At 63.9% G+C, this 10742-nt stretch overlaps 3 protein-coding genes across 3 annotated transcripts in view; 1 reads left to right on the forward strand and 2 right to left on the reverse strand.

Moving 5' to 3' along the window:
- The window catches only part of RPUSD1 (RNA pseudouridine synthase domain containing 1), a 3576-nt gene extending 2472 nt beyond the window's left edge, over positions 1–1104 (reverse strand). The window contains exons 1-2 of the mRNA XM_004706121.2: positions 983–1104; positions 7–196 (exon numbers count right to left, since the gene is read on the reverse strand). Of these exons, the coding sequence (XP_004706178.2) occupies positions 7–196; positions 983–1064 (272 nt within the window). The 5' untranslated portion in view covers positions 1065–1104. The remainder of the gene's footprint in view (positions 1–6; positions 197–982) is intronic.
- A 640-nt stretch (positions 1105–1744) lies between these two features.
- Positions 1745–9222, forward strand: CHTF18 (chromosome transmission fidelity factor 18). Its single transcript, XM_004705785.2, has 21 exons — positions 1745–1839; positions 2159–2356; positions 2441–2591; positions 2706–2874; positions 3307–3399; positions 3489–3541; positions 3628–3778; positions 4049–4258; positions 4607–4704; positions 4873–4996; positions 5115–5254; positions 5376–5469; positions 5570–5668; positions 5765–5895; positions 6194–6338; positions 6926–7150; positions 7278–7427; positions 7502–7632; positions 8210–8354; positions 8484–8612; positions 8812–9222. Exons 1-21 carry the CDS (start codon positions 1749–1751, stop codon positions 9004–9006), a joined length of 2922 nt encoding a protein of 973 aa, XP_004705842.1. The 5' UTR covers positions 1745–1748; the 3' UTR covers positions 9007–9222.
- Positions 9223–9225: 3 nt separating this feature from the next.
- GNG13 (G protein subunit gamma 13) lies at positions 9226–9711 on the reverse strand. Its single transcript, XM_004705786.2, has 2 exons — positions 9579–9711; positions 9226–9402 (listed from the first exon to the last, which is right to left on the reverse strand). The coding sequence occupies exons 1-2, from the start codon at positions 9674–9676 to the stop codon at positions 9297–9299; spliced, it is 204 nt and encodes a 67-aa protein (XP_004705843.1). The 5' UTR covers positions 9677–9711; the 3' UTR covers positions 9226–9296.
- Between the last annotated feature and the right edge of the window lie 1031 nt (positions 9712–10742).

The raw sequence follows: 10742 nt of genomic DNA on the forward strand, positions 1-10742 counted from the left end.
TCCCACCTGAAGCCGTAGTAGGTGTCGGGGTCGGCTAGCTCTGGGAAGCGGTAGCGCAGCTGCTTCTGCAGCGTCACCGTCTCCCGCCACGTCTTGCTGTCGATTCGTACGTCCCAGTGTTTGTTGACCACTAGGAAGTCCTGGCTGCGGTACACGATGGACAGGTTCTCCACGCTGCCTGGCTCCATGGCGCTGCCTGGGGGTGTCATACAAGCCGTCCCCCAGTCAGACAACCCTGGCCCTCAATCTGCCTGATCCCCTGACAAACACCCCATTCCCCAGTCAGACAGCCCCTCCTCCTAGTCAGACACCCCTGTCCCTCAAACAGTCCCTCCCCCAGAGTCAGACATCCCTGTCCCAGTCAAACAACCCATTCCCCAGAATCAGACAGCCTGTCCCCCAATCAGACACCCATCCCCCAGTCAGACAGCCTGACCCCCTGTGTCAGACTCTGTTCCCCATACAGCCCATCCCCTGAGTCATATACCCCTATCCCTCAGATAGTCCCCCAGAATGAGACTGCCTGTCCCCCAGTCAACACCCTGTCCCTCCAATCAGACATCTGTCCCCTGTTCACTTAGTCCCTCAGAGTCAGATATCCTATCCTCCAGTCAGACACCTTGTACCCCCCAAATCACAAACCACACCCCAAGGCCCCTTATCAGATTCTCCCCATCCCTGTCAATGGCCCCCTCCCACTTCACACACCCCTGAGTGGAGAGTCGGCTTGCCCTCCGTCCACGGACACGTGAGGGTACCCCGGAGCGTGGGACAGGGCTGCTGCGCTTCGGATGCCGACCCAAGTGGCATGGGCGCCAGGACGGGGCTCTGGGGCATCCAGAGCGGGGCCTCTGCGCACCCGCGCACTCCAGCCTCCCGGTAGACGCCCTCTCCCCGTGGCCCCTAGACGGCCCCAGGCCGGGGGTGTCCCGGGCGACCCTGGCTCCGAGTTCCCCGCGTTCCCGCCCGTCCCACGACCGACCTACAGCCGGGGCTGCGTCGTCTGGGCTCCCGATGCCGCTGCCGGGTCCTGATCCAGCCCTCGCGATCCCGTGCTCCAGCATCTGCGACCCGCTGACACCCCTTGGGTTACGGACAGAGCTGCGCTTCAAGCTGACCTGGTTGCGCGCGCAGCCCCGCCTCCACACCCGCCCTCGTCCGCCCCCGCCTCGGAGAGGCAGCTGCAATGGCCAATGATCGTAGCTTACGGTGACTTCATTTGCCTCCGCCGGGTCCGCGCGCGCAGTCCCACCTCCAGCCCGTCCCCGCCCATCCCGCCATGACGGGCAGGTGAGTTGACAGATAACAAGCCCTTCCGGACCCGCCGCTGCGACGCCAATGAATTGACTGAACCTTGCCTCGGTTCCTAGCGCCGTCCCTCCTTGGACCCGCCCCCTCTGACGATAGGCAGCTACAAGAACCAATGAGCGAGCTTACCGTGACTTCACCCGGCTCCTCCTGACCTGCGCGCAGCTCCACCTACTCTCCGCCTCCGCCGCGGACGGGCAACTGCATCGGCCAATGGAGAGCCCTTCTGGGCCCGCTGCTTCTAAATAATCTGACTCAACCTCGCGTAGTCTGCGCGAAGCCCCGCCCTACCCATGCCCCGTCGCCCAATGGCGAGGGTGGCTCGACACGCCGGCCGCTCATTGGCTGCGCGGGCTGCGCTCCGGGCGCGGGAGGTTCCGGGCGCGGGAGGTTCGGGACGGATTGCAACCGAGAGTCCTGCGGCGGCGGCGGCGGGCAGCATGGAGGACTACGAGCAGGAGTTGTATGGGATCGAGGACGACTTCCACAGCCAATTCGCGGCCGAGCTCGAAGTGCTGGCCGAACTAGAAGGTGCGCGTGGAGCCCAGCTTCTCCCTGCTGGCCAAAGGGACGGGGACAGCGGGCCCGGGGATCCGCAGCTCCTCGGGCTCCAGACCCCACCCAGTGCCAGTCCCCTTTTCTAATTTTTCCTTGCCTCTCCTTCTCCGCCTCCTTTTCCATCTTCCCAGTGTTTCCTCTCTTGTGACGTGGGTCTCCCCACCCCCTCCCATGGCTCCAGCCCCTCGGCTGGCCAGCCTGTGATGCCACGCAGTCCCGGGCTTCCCTGAGGCGGTGACTGTCAGCCCTCTGGGGAAGGGAGCGCTTGACTGTCCTGGGGTGGCTATTGCAGGACAGAGCCAGCTGCCGCCTGCCAGGACGCCTCAGCCGCCAGTGGGTCCACCACCCCAGCTGACCTTTGATGAGGCCATCCTCAGAGGGGATGTTGCCACTCACCCCTCTCCAGCCAGCTCTTTGCAGAAGGGCAAGGATTGTGCCAGGAAGAGGAAGCTGGACTTCGATGACCAAGGGGATAGGCCCTGGCACCCAAGTACGTCTACAGGGTTGCCCTTGGGAGCCATGGTGGGTGCCAGGCTGGGAGAGGGTCTTGTGCTTCTGTCTTGTGTCTCCCCAGCCCCCAGGATCAAATGGCCACGGCCTGAGGCCATCAAGAGGCTGAACTTTGGGTTGGACAGTGAACTGGAGGAGCAGATGCCCGATTCGCCACCCCCAGACATTACTCCCCCACAGAGCCCAGAGGCTCCCGAAGACCTGCCTGGTGATGGGTGTGTGCCTGGAGCTTGCCTCTCCTCAGATTAGGTCCCTAGATCTGGAGGGTTTCTGGGAGGCTCGATACTAAGGGTTGGATGGGCTCCTCACCTGAGCCCTGCCCCTTCCAGACCCTGGAACCCTGGAGCCAACCTAGGTTCCAAGTTGCTTTCTCTAGCCACCCATAATCGCGTCCTGAGGCGGCCACCCATCCTGGAGGACTACATCAATGTGACATCCACGGGTGGTGACCGGGCCTTCCTGGTGCTCCATGACGACCCCACGGGCACTGGGGTGCAGGTGGGTGCTGGTGGCCACCTGGTCAGCTCACCTGGCTGGACTCTCCACTGGGAGACAGGTTTTTGTGTCTGCTTTGTGTAACATGGGGTTGTTTGTTTGGACTGGGTCCCCTGGACCCCTCCTTGGGCCTCCGTCTTCTCCCCTATGGTTCCAGCAGCACATGGTAGTCAGGGAGAGCTTCTGGGAGGAGGTGAAGTGGTGGGCAGGGAGTCTGTCTCTCCACCCTACTTTTGTGGTAGGTGTGCTTTAGGGTGGGGCCCCTCCTCCTAGTCCCATGAGCTGACCTTGTCCCTGTTGCTTTTCTCCTTGCCCCCTACTTCCCTTGGTTAGCTGGGTCCCTGAGCACTGTGGCTGTGGGGTGGGGCTGTGAGAGACAGGTGACAGGTGCAGAGGTGACTGTGCACACCCCTGCTCTGGCCCCCCACCCCCCAGAACCCTCTCCAGGATATTCGATGGCGTGGCCGAAGCCAGCTGGACTTACTGGGCATGCCCTTCGCCTGCCTGAAGGAGCAGGTGGACAGTGAGGTGGGCCTTCTGGGATCCAGTCTGGTGGGATGGGTGGCTCTGGGAACACCCTCGGTCTTAGTCCCTGACCTGACCCTTTGTGTGCACAGCGGCAACAGCGGCTGATAGAGGAGGCCCAGCAACTCTCAGACGTGCTACACAGGTGACATTGAAGATGCCCTGTCTCAGGTGTGCAGTTGGCGAGGTCTGGGGCAAAGACCTGGCAGCTTAGGGCCTGATACTCTCCAGCCTCAGGTCTGAGGAAGCAGAGGAGGCAGCCCAGCCCATGGGGACCACAGAGGGAGAGCCGGGGGCGGCTGATGGCCAGGACACCTCCCAGCACTGCCTGTGGGTTGATGAGTTTGCACCCCGGCAGTACACGGAGCTGCTGAGTGATGACGTGAGGCGTTGTTTCTTGCTTAAATGTGATTGACTTCCTTCATCTCTGGGAGGGAAACCTCGGGGCTATTGGGGTGAGTAGGGACGTGGGCCACTGCTGAGAGTTGTTGACGGGGACGCTGAGGCTGCAAGTCCACTGCCCTCACTGCAGTCCCTCGTCTGGTCTGACGCAGGAGGACACTGCTTGGGAAGGTGGACGTGGCAGGGCCAGGGGCCTGGTGGTGCTGGGCATTGACCCTGTGTCTCAGGCTGCCTCACCTCCCTGCTGCAGTTCACCAACCGCTGCCTCCTCAAGTGGCTGAAGTTGTGGGACCTGGTGGTGTTTGGCCGAGAGAGGCCCGCCCGGAAGTCCAGGCCCAGCATGGAGCCAGTCCGGGGTGGCAAGGAGGTTGCAGCCCCCGGCAAGTGGAAGAGCCACGAGCAGGTGCTGGAGGAGATGCTGGAGGCTGAGCTGGACCCCAGCCGGAGGCCCCGGCAGAAGGTGAGCCCCATCGCCAGCACCACTCCTCTGGGCTGAGCTTGGCGTGGACAGCACCTTGTCATCCACTGTGAGGACCTCGGAGGCATAAAAGTTTGGGTGATCTTGGTCTATTGTGTTAACAAACTGAACTAGAGGTTGAGGACACAAGCCTCCTGTCTCTTGAGTGGTTCTGGTCAGGCCCGTTGGTACCTATTGGGGCCCTGCAACCTGTCCTCTTATCAGCTCTGAGCTGTCTGGTTTGTCCTCTCCTGGGGACTGTGAGGGACAGGACACTGGGCCACCTCGGACATGGTGCTGGAAAGGGAGCGCCTGGAGGGACCAATGCGTCATCGTCTCCCTTGGCTGCAGGTGGCATTGCTGTGTGGACCCCCAGGGCTGGGCAAAACCACCCTGGCCCACGTGATTGCTCGGCATGCTGGGTACAGCGTGGTTGAGATGAATGCCAGGTGAGCGGAGCCATGCCTGGGCATGGCCTGCGGGGACAGGACCAGGGGCTGGGGGTGGAGGGCATGGTGACCAGCCTCCAGGCCCACTGGGGCTCTGACAGCTCAGATGGAGCCTGGGCCCGGCGGCAGCCCTGAGGCCCCTCCCTGACCAGCGGTGTGCATTTCCAGTGATGACCGCAGCCCCGAGGCTTTCCGCACACGCATCGAGGCGGCCACTCAGATGGAGTCGGTGCTGGGCACCGACGGGAAGCCCAACTGCCTGGTCATTGATGAGATCGATGGGGCCCCCACGGTGGGCTGCCTCCCTGGATGGGGAGGCTTAGGGTGGGCTGGGGATGTGGGAGGGTCCCCTGGGTGGGCTGGGGATGTGGGATGCTCCTTGGCTCATGCATCCCTCTTGCCCACTGTAGGCAGCCATCAATGTCCTCCTGAGCATCCTGGACCGGAAGGGGCCCCAGGAGGTGGAGGCGGGGGCCTTGGGTGGAAAACGGCGGCGCCGGGCAGAGGGGGGGCTGCTGCTAAGGCCTATCATCTGCATCTGCAACAACCAGTGAGTGGGGGGAGCGAGGGAGAGCCCCCCGTTGCCTGACAGTCACGTGGAATGGCCGTGGGCATCCTCCCCAGGCGTAGACCTGGCCGGTTGGGCCTGATGCAGCAATACTGGCTCCCAGGTTCACACCCTCCCTGCGTCAGCTGAAGCAGCAGGCCCTCCTCCTGCACTTCCCGCCTACGCTGCCCTCCAGGCTCCTGCAGCGGCTCCAGGAGGTCAGTGAGGGCCCTGGTCTCCTGTCTGCCCAGGCCCAGCCCGCCCGCACGCACCCATCTGTGCAGGGCACCCCTGCCTAACCAGCTCCTGGCCCCCCAGATTTCCCGGCGGCGGGGCATGCTGGCAGACCCCGGGGCACTGGCGGCGCTCTGTGAGAAGACTGACAATGATATCCGTGCCTGCATCAACACCCTGCAGGTGGTGGTGGGGGGGGGCAGGTTAGGTAGGGCGTTGTGTAGGGGGTTTGCCTTCCCACCCGCTCTGGGCCTAACTCACCACACTGGGCCCGTCCAGTTCCTGCACGGGCAGGGCCGCCGGGAGCTGAGCGTGCGGACAGTGCGGAGTACGCATGTTGGCCTCAAGGACCAGCGCAAGGGGCTCTTCGCAGTCTGGCACGAGGTTTTCCAGTTGCCCCGGGCCCAGAGGTGCAGTGAGCCGCTGGGCTATGGGGTTCAGGGGCGCGGTGGGGGCAGAGCTATGGGTCCATTGGTGCAGCGTGGGGTGGGGCTCCCTCAGGGACCAGAGGTGGGGTGGTGGGGCACTGGGTCCTGAGGTGATGCCAGAAGGGCAGGAGCACGGGGTCCCTTGCACTGGGAATGAGCCCATGGAGACCCTCAGGTTCTTGAGCAACAAGGACCTCCATGGCTGCCAGGGTCCCATGTACAGTGGTGGGAGCTGCCTTTCTTGCACACCGGCTCCTTCTAGCCCTAGTGTCCCCCCCAGGCGCCACATGGGCCAGGATGTGGCCCCTCCCGCCCATGTGCTTCTGTCCGGGGAGGCCGATGTGGCCCAGACTTCTGCTTCCCAGCGCTTCCAGCGCGTGCTGCACGTGGCCACCTCTGCTGGCGAGCATGACAAAGTAGTGCAGGTACCCCAGGCCTGGCCCAGCCCTGCCCCTACGCTGCAGAAGGTGGGCTCTCTGCTCAGAGCACAGAGCCACCTGCTGGGGGCGGGTGACAGCCATCAGGGTGGGAGGGCGGTAGAAGAGGAGATGTGGGCTGCATGGAGGTTAAAGCCAAGGGGCGTGGCCTAGGTTTGGCTGGAGCAAGGGGCAGATGGCCTGTCCATAAACCACCAACAGCCCCACCCCCAGGTCTAAGCTGCTCCTGCACCCTAAGCAGCTTTGGTTTAAGGGCCCGGATCTCAGAAATCCCGAGGGCAGGCAGTGGGGGCTGGGGGGCTTGGTGTTGGGGAGGGCAGCCCGGTCTGGGGGATGAGCTGTGGAGGAAACCTTGGGTGGGGGGGTTCTGCCCTGGGGGTGCTTTCCTGCCAGCTGTGCCCAGAGGGCTGGTTAGATGAGAGATGGGCAAAGGGAGTATCTTCCTATGTGTCCTGGGTCTCCAACCAACTGCAGTAGGACTGGTGCCCCTTGCCCCTAGACCAGAGAGTGGGTGAGGCAGAGAAAGGGCTGGTCTGAGCAGGAACACAGGATTCTCAGGCTGCCAACCCCCACAGGGCCTGTACGATAATTTCCTGCGGCTGCGGCTCCGGGACCCCACTCTGGGCTCTGTGTGTTCTGCCCTCGACTGGCTGGCCTTTGACGACCTGCTGGCCCAGGCTGCCCTGCACGGCCAGAGCTTCCAGCTGCTGCGCTACCCCCCCTTCCTGCCCGTGGCCTTCCACCTGCTCTTCGCCGCTGTCCATGTGCCACACCTGACCTTCCCCAGCAGTCAGCAGGAGGTGCCCATGGGCTGGCTGGGAGGCTGCCCAGGGAGGGCCAACACTATGCAGGATGCTCCCAGTGGTGGGCAAGGCCTGTCCCCGTGGTCTGGGGGTGTGACTCAGCCCTGCCTGACCTCCCCCAAAGGCCCAGAACCGGAGGAGCCAGACAGAGAACCTCATCCAGATGCTGGTGTCTGGCATCGCGCCGTCCACCCGCAGCCGGGCCACACCCCAGGCCCTGGTGCTGGACATGCTCTGCCCCCTGCTGGACGTCCTCACGCCCAAGCTGCGCCCTGTGAGTGCCACACAGGTGGGGGGCTGTGGGCAGGTGTGGCTGGGCTGTCCTCAGTGCCCCCTCCCTGCCTGCAGGTCAGCACCCAGCTGTATAGCGCCCGGGAGAAGCAGCAGTTGGCCGGTCTTGTGGGCACCATGCTGGCCTACAGCCTCACCTACCGCCAGGAGCGCACACCTGATGGACAGTACACTTACCGGCTGGAGCCGTGAGTGCCCCTGCCCTGCCTGGGTCACTGTCCCTCTGGGGCCCCTGCTTCCCTGGACCCGGGCATCCCCAGGGGTGGCTCGGTGCAAAGTCTAAGTCAGGGTCTTTGGTGAGCTTTACTGTCTTCATCCACCCAGAGTGTGTGTGTGTGTGTGTGTGTGTGTGTGTAGGGAGAGGGGCGTCAGCTCAGCTCTCAGGTGTGGCTGTAAGGTGGGGGTCACTGCAGCTCCAGGAGGACGGATGACCCTACCTGTGTCCCCAGCTATCCCCCCAGGGTGTCCCTGGAGAACCCCTTTCTTCTTTTGAGCCCCCTCCCTCCTGAGCTGTTCTGGGGGCTGCAAGCACACATTGACCCGGAGGTGCTGGGTCAGGCCTTGTCCCGGCCCCCCGGCCTCCACACACTCACACCATGAGGGGCTGATGGTGGCCCAGGGCAGGTCTTGAAGTCAGTGCAAGAACTCCAGGGACCTGCTCCACGCAACCCCTCCTAGCTGACTTTCCAGAGGGGCTGGGCAGGGACGCTCGGGCTCCCCCAGCTGACCAGGCCCTGGTGTCCCTGCCCTGCTGCCCAAGAGCAGGAATGTGGAGGACATTTGCCGATTCCCAGAACTGCCAGCCCGCAAGCCGCTTACGTACCAGGCCAAGCAGCTGGTAGCCCGAGAGGTGGAGCTGGAGAAGATGCGGCGGGTGGAGGCCTTGGCTCTGACTGCCCAAGGCCCGGCGGTGAGGATAGATCATACTCCCGCACAGACAACACACATGTAACAGACAGACACACATACATACCATAAGTCCCACCCCTAAGGTATGGAGCCCCCCAGCTAGACTCACCCTGTCCTCATAACCCCGCAGGCCGATGGGGGTCCCCCTGGCACCAAGGGTCCTGTGAGGGGTAAGGAGAAAGGGGTGCAGCCCCCTGCCCCCCGCAACCACGAGCAGCGCCTGGAGCACATTATGAGCAAGGCTACATTTGAGGAGCAGGTGAGGGGGACCTCGGGGCAGGTGACTGTGGCTGGGAGAGGGAGCCCCAGGGACTCGGCAGGGGTTCTGGCCACCGGGTTTCCCCTCTGCACTCAGGTGGGCTTTGGACCTGGGCTGGGAGCTGGTGACCGGTCTGCTGGGCCCAGGGACCCAATGGAGCTGCTCTGGGGCGCCAACACGGCTTCCTCCCATCCCCTAGCCCGAGAGGGACTTCTTTGGCCGTGTGGTCGTCAGGAGCGAGGCTGCCCCCAACAAGCGCACAGCCCCCACAGAGGATGCAGCGCCCGAGTGGCGCATGGGCACAGCGGTGGGCCGCAGCCACGTCTGGTTCCGCTTCAACGAGGGCGTGTCCAATGCCGTGCGCCGCAGCGTGTACATCCGGGACCTGCTGTAGCCTGGCCTGCACCGAAAGGCCGGGGTCCTGCCTGCAGGTCTCGAGCCCCACCAGCCTTCAGTCCATATGGGGATCTCTGCTGGGTGATCAGCCCGAGTCCCGCCTGGACTGGGCCTCTTACCTCACTGGGACCCACAGAGCTCTCCTGTTTGGGGGAGACACCAGCCCCCAACCCTGCTGGCGACCCTGCCCGCCAAATAAACGTGAACACAGCAGAAGCGCTGGAAAAGTCTCCCTTTATAAAAATCACCTTCACATTCAGAGGGGGGATGCTCATGGGGGGCGGGGTTTCACAGGACGACGCATTTGCCCTTCTCCACCCATGGGTTATTCTTCATGAGGTCGGGGTTCAGGAAGGGGTCTTTGGGGATCCCATCCTCGATCCACTTGAGGAGCCTGTAGGTGGGGGTGCATACATGGTGGGCTGTCCCCTTCCCAGGGTGCCATGGGGTGGGGAGGGGAGGTGGTGGGCCTGCCCGCCTCCCATGAGGGTGTGGTCTTTGTTTATGCAAATGAGCACGGGGCAGGCAAATGAGATGCAAACGCACATGCACGCGGCCCTGGAGACTCACTCGGGGATGGTCTTAGAGGACATCTCCCTCTTGAAGGCCAGCTGGTACTTGAGGCTCTCCACCTCCTTTTTCATCTGGGGGACGTCCCACTCCTCCATGGGGTCGGCGGCCTCGGCAGCCAGCTTGGGGCTGGGGGCGGGGGGGCGGGGGCGTGAAGGGAGACCGTGAGAGACCCACCCTAAGGGTAGATGGGAGCCTGGCTCTGCCTGGAAAGCCCCCTCCCCACCATTGCCCAGGGTGGGGCCTCTGGGAGCTCATTGCTACCCTGTGCCTCCCGGGTACCTGGGCTCTAAGGCCCGCTCCTCACCTTCGGGGCCAATTAACTACCAAGCTAAGTTTCCACACTCAGCCCTGCTCCCCCACCGGGTCGGAACCTGGTCTCCCACGGGCTGGGGGTGGGGTGGGGGGCACTGTCTCTAGGCTCCCAGGAGGTAGCAAATCGGAAAGCAGGGCTAGGAACCCTAGTTGCCTCCTGCCCACTCCCCAAGCCTGGCTGCAGGAGGGCCAGGTACCAGACCCTGGCAGGACAGGGTCTGGGAGGGTACCACCCCCAACCCCTCACCTGTGTCCGGCTCCCCCCATCCCCACCGCGAAGGGGGAGGCAGGGTCTATCTGGGGCCTCCTAAGGACTTGGCAAATTTGCATGTGAGCCTGAGGGTGGGGCTGGGAACGGAGTCCCCTCTGCATTCTTCCCGCCCCCCATAGAAAGAGAGTCGCCCCCCATAGAAAGAGAGTCGGAGGGAAGAATGGTGAGCCCCCTGGAGCTAGCATCTGCCCCTCCCCCACAAGCTGCTCAGACCCGACCCCGTTAGGCACAGCCCTTAGAAGGGACTGGTCCCCCCCCCAGTCAGTGAACATTCCGAGCCGCTCGGCCCTGCCCTGTCTATTCCTGGGGTCCCGGGACCCCTGCCCCTGCGTCCCCTCCTCCCCGCCTCGGGCTGGAGAGTTAGCCTCAGGTTCCGGGGCCTCTTGGTGGAGGTCTCTATCCTGGTGGGACTGCTGGAGCTGTGTCGCTGCCTCCACGGTGGGAGTGAGGAGCGCTGCGGAGAGGAGGGGGCAGGTGCGGAGTGCGCAGGGCCGCCCCGCACTCCTCTGCCCACACTCGCGCCCCCGCTGACCCACGTGGCGCCCCCGAGCAGAGGGGCCCAGGGGTTAGGACCTACC

This window comes from Echinops telfairi, unplaced genomic scaffold (genome assembly GCF_000313985.2).
Source record: "Echinops telfairi isolate 266 unplaced genomic scaffold, ASM31398v2 ScPeMD7_5;HRSCAF=22, whole genome shotgun sequence".
Taxonomy (NCBI): domain Eukaryota; kingdom Metazoa; phylum Chordata; class Mammalia; order Afrosoricida; family Tenrecidae; genus Echinops; species Echinops telfairi.

What these genes read in the sequence shown, in the direction of transcription:
- CHTF18 (XM_004705785.2), top strand. Translation starts at nt 1,749, where the DNA reads ATGGAGGACTACGAGCAGGAGTTGTATGGGATCGAGGACGACTTCCAC. An exon ending in AGGAGCAGGTGGACAGTGAG is followed by an intron (nt 3,400 to 3,488) that starts GTGGGCCTTCTG and finishes TTGTGTGCACAG; the next exon opens with CGGCAACAGCGGCTGATAGA. An exon ending in AGATCGATGGGGCCCCCACG is followed by an intron (nt 4,997 to 5,114) that starts GTGGGCTGCCTC and finishes TGCCCACTGTAG; the next exon opens with GCAGCCATCAATGTCCTCCT.
- GNG13 (XM_004705786.2), bottom strand. Translation starts at nt 9,676, where the DNA reads ATGGAGGAGTGGGACGTCCCCCAGATGAAAAAGGAGGTGGAGAGCCTC. An exon ending in TCCTCTAAGACCATCCCCGA is followed by an intron (nt 9,403 to 9,578) that starts GTGAGTCTCCAG and finishes CCCCACCTACAG; the next exon opens with GCTCCTCAAGTGGATCGAGG.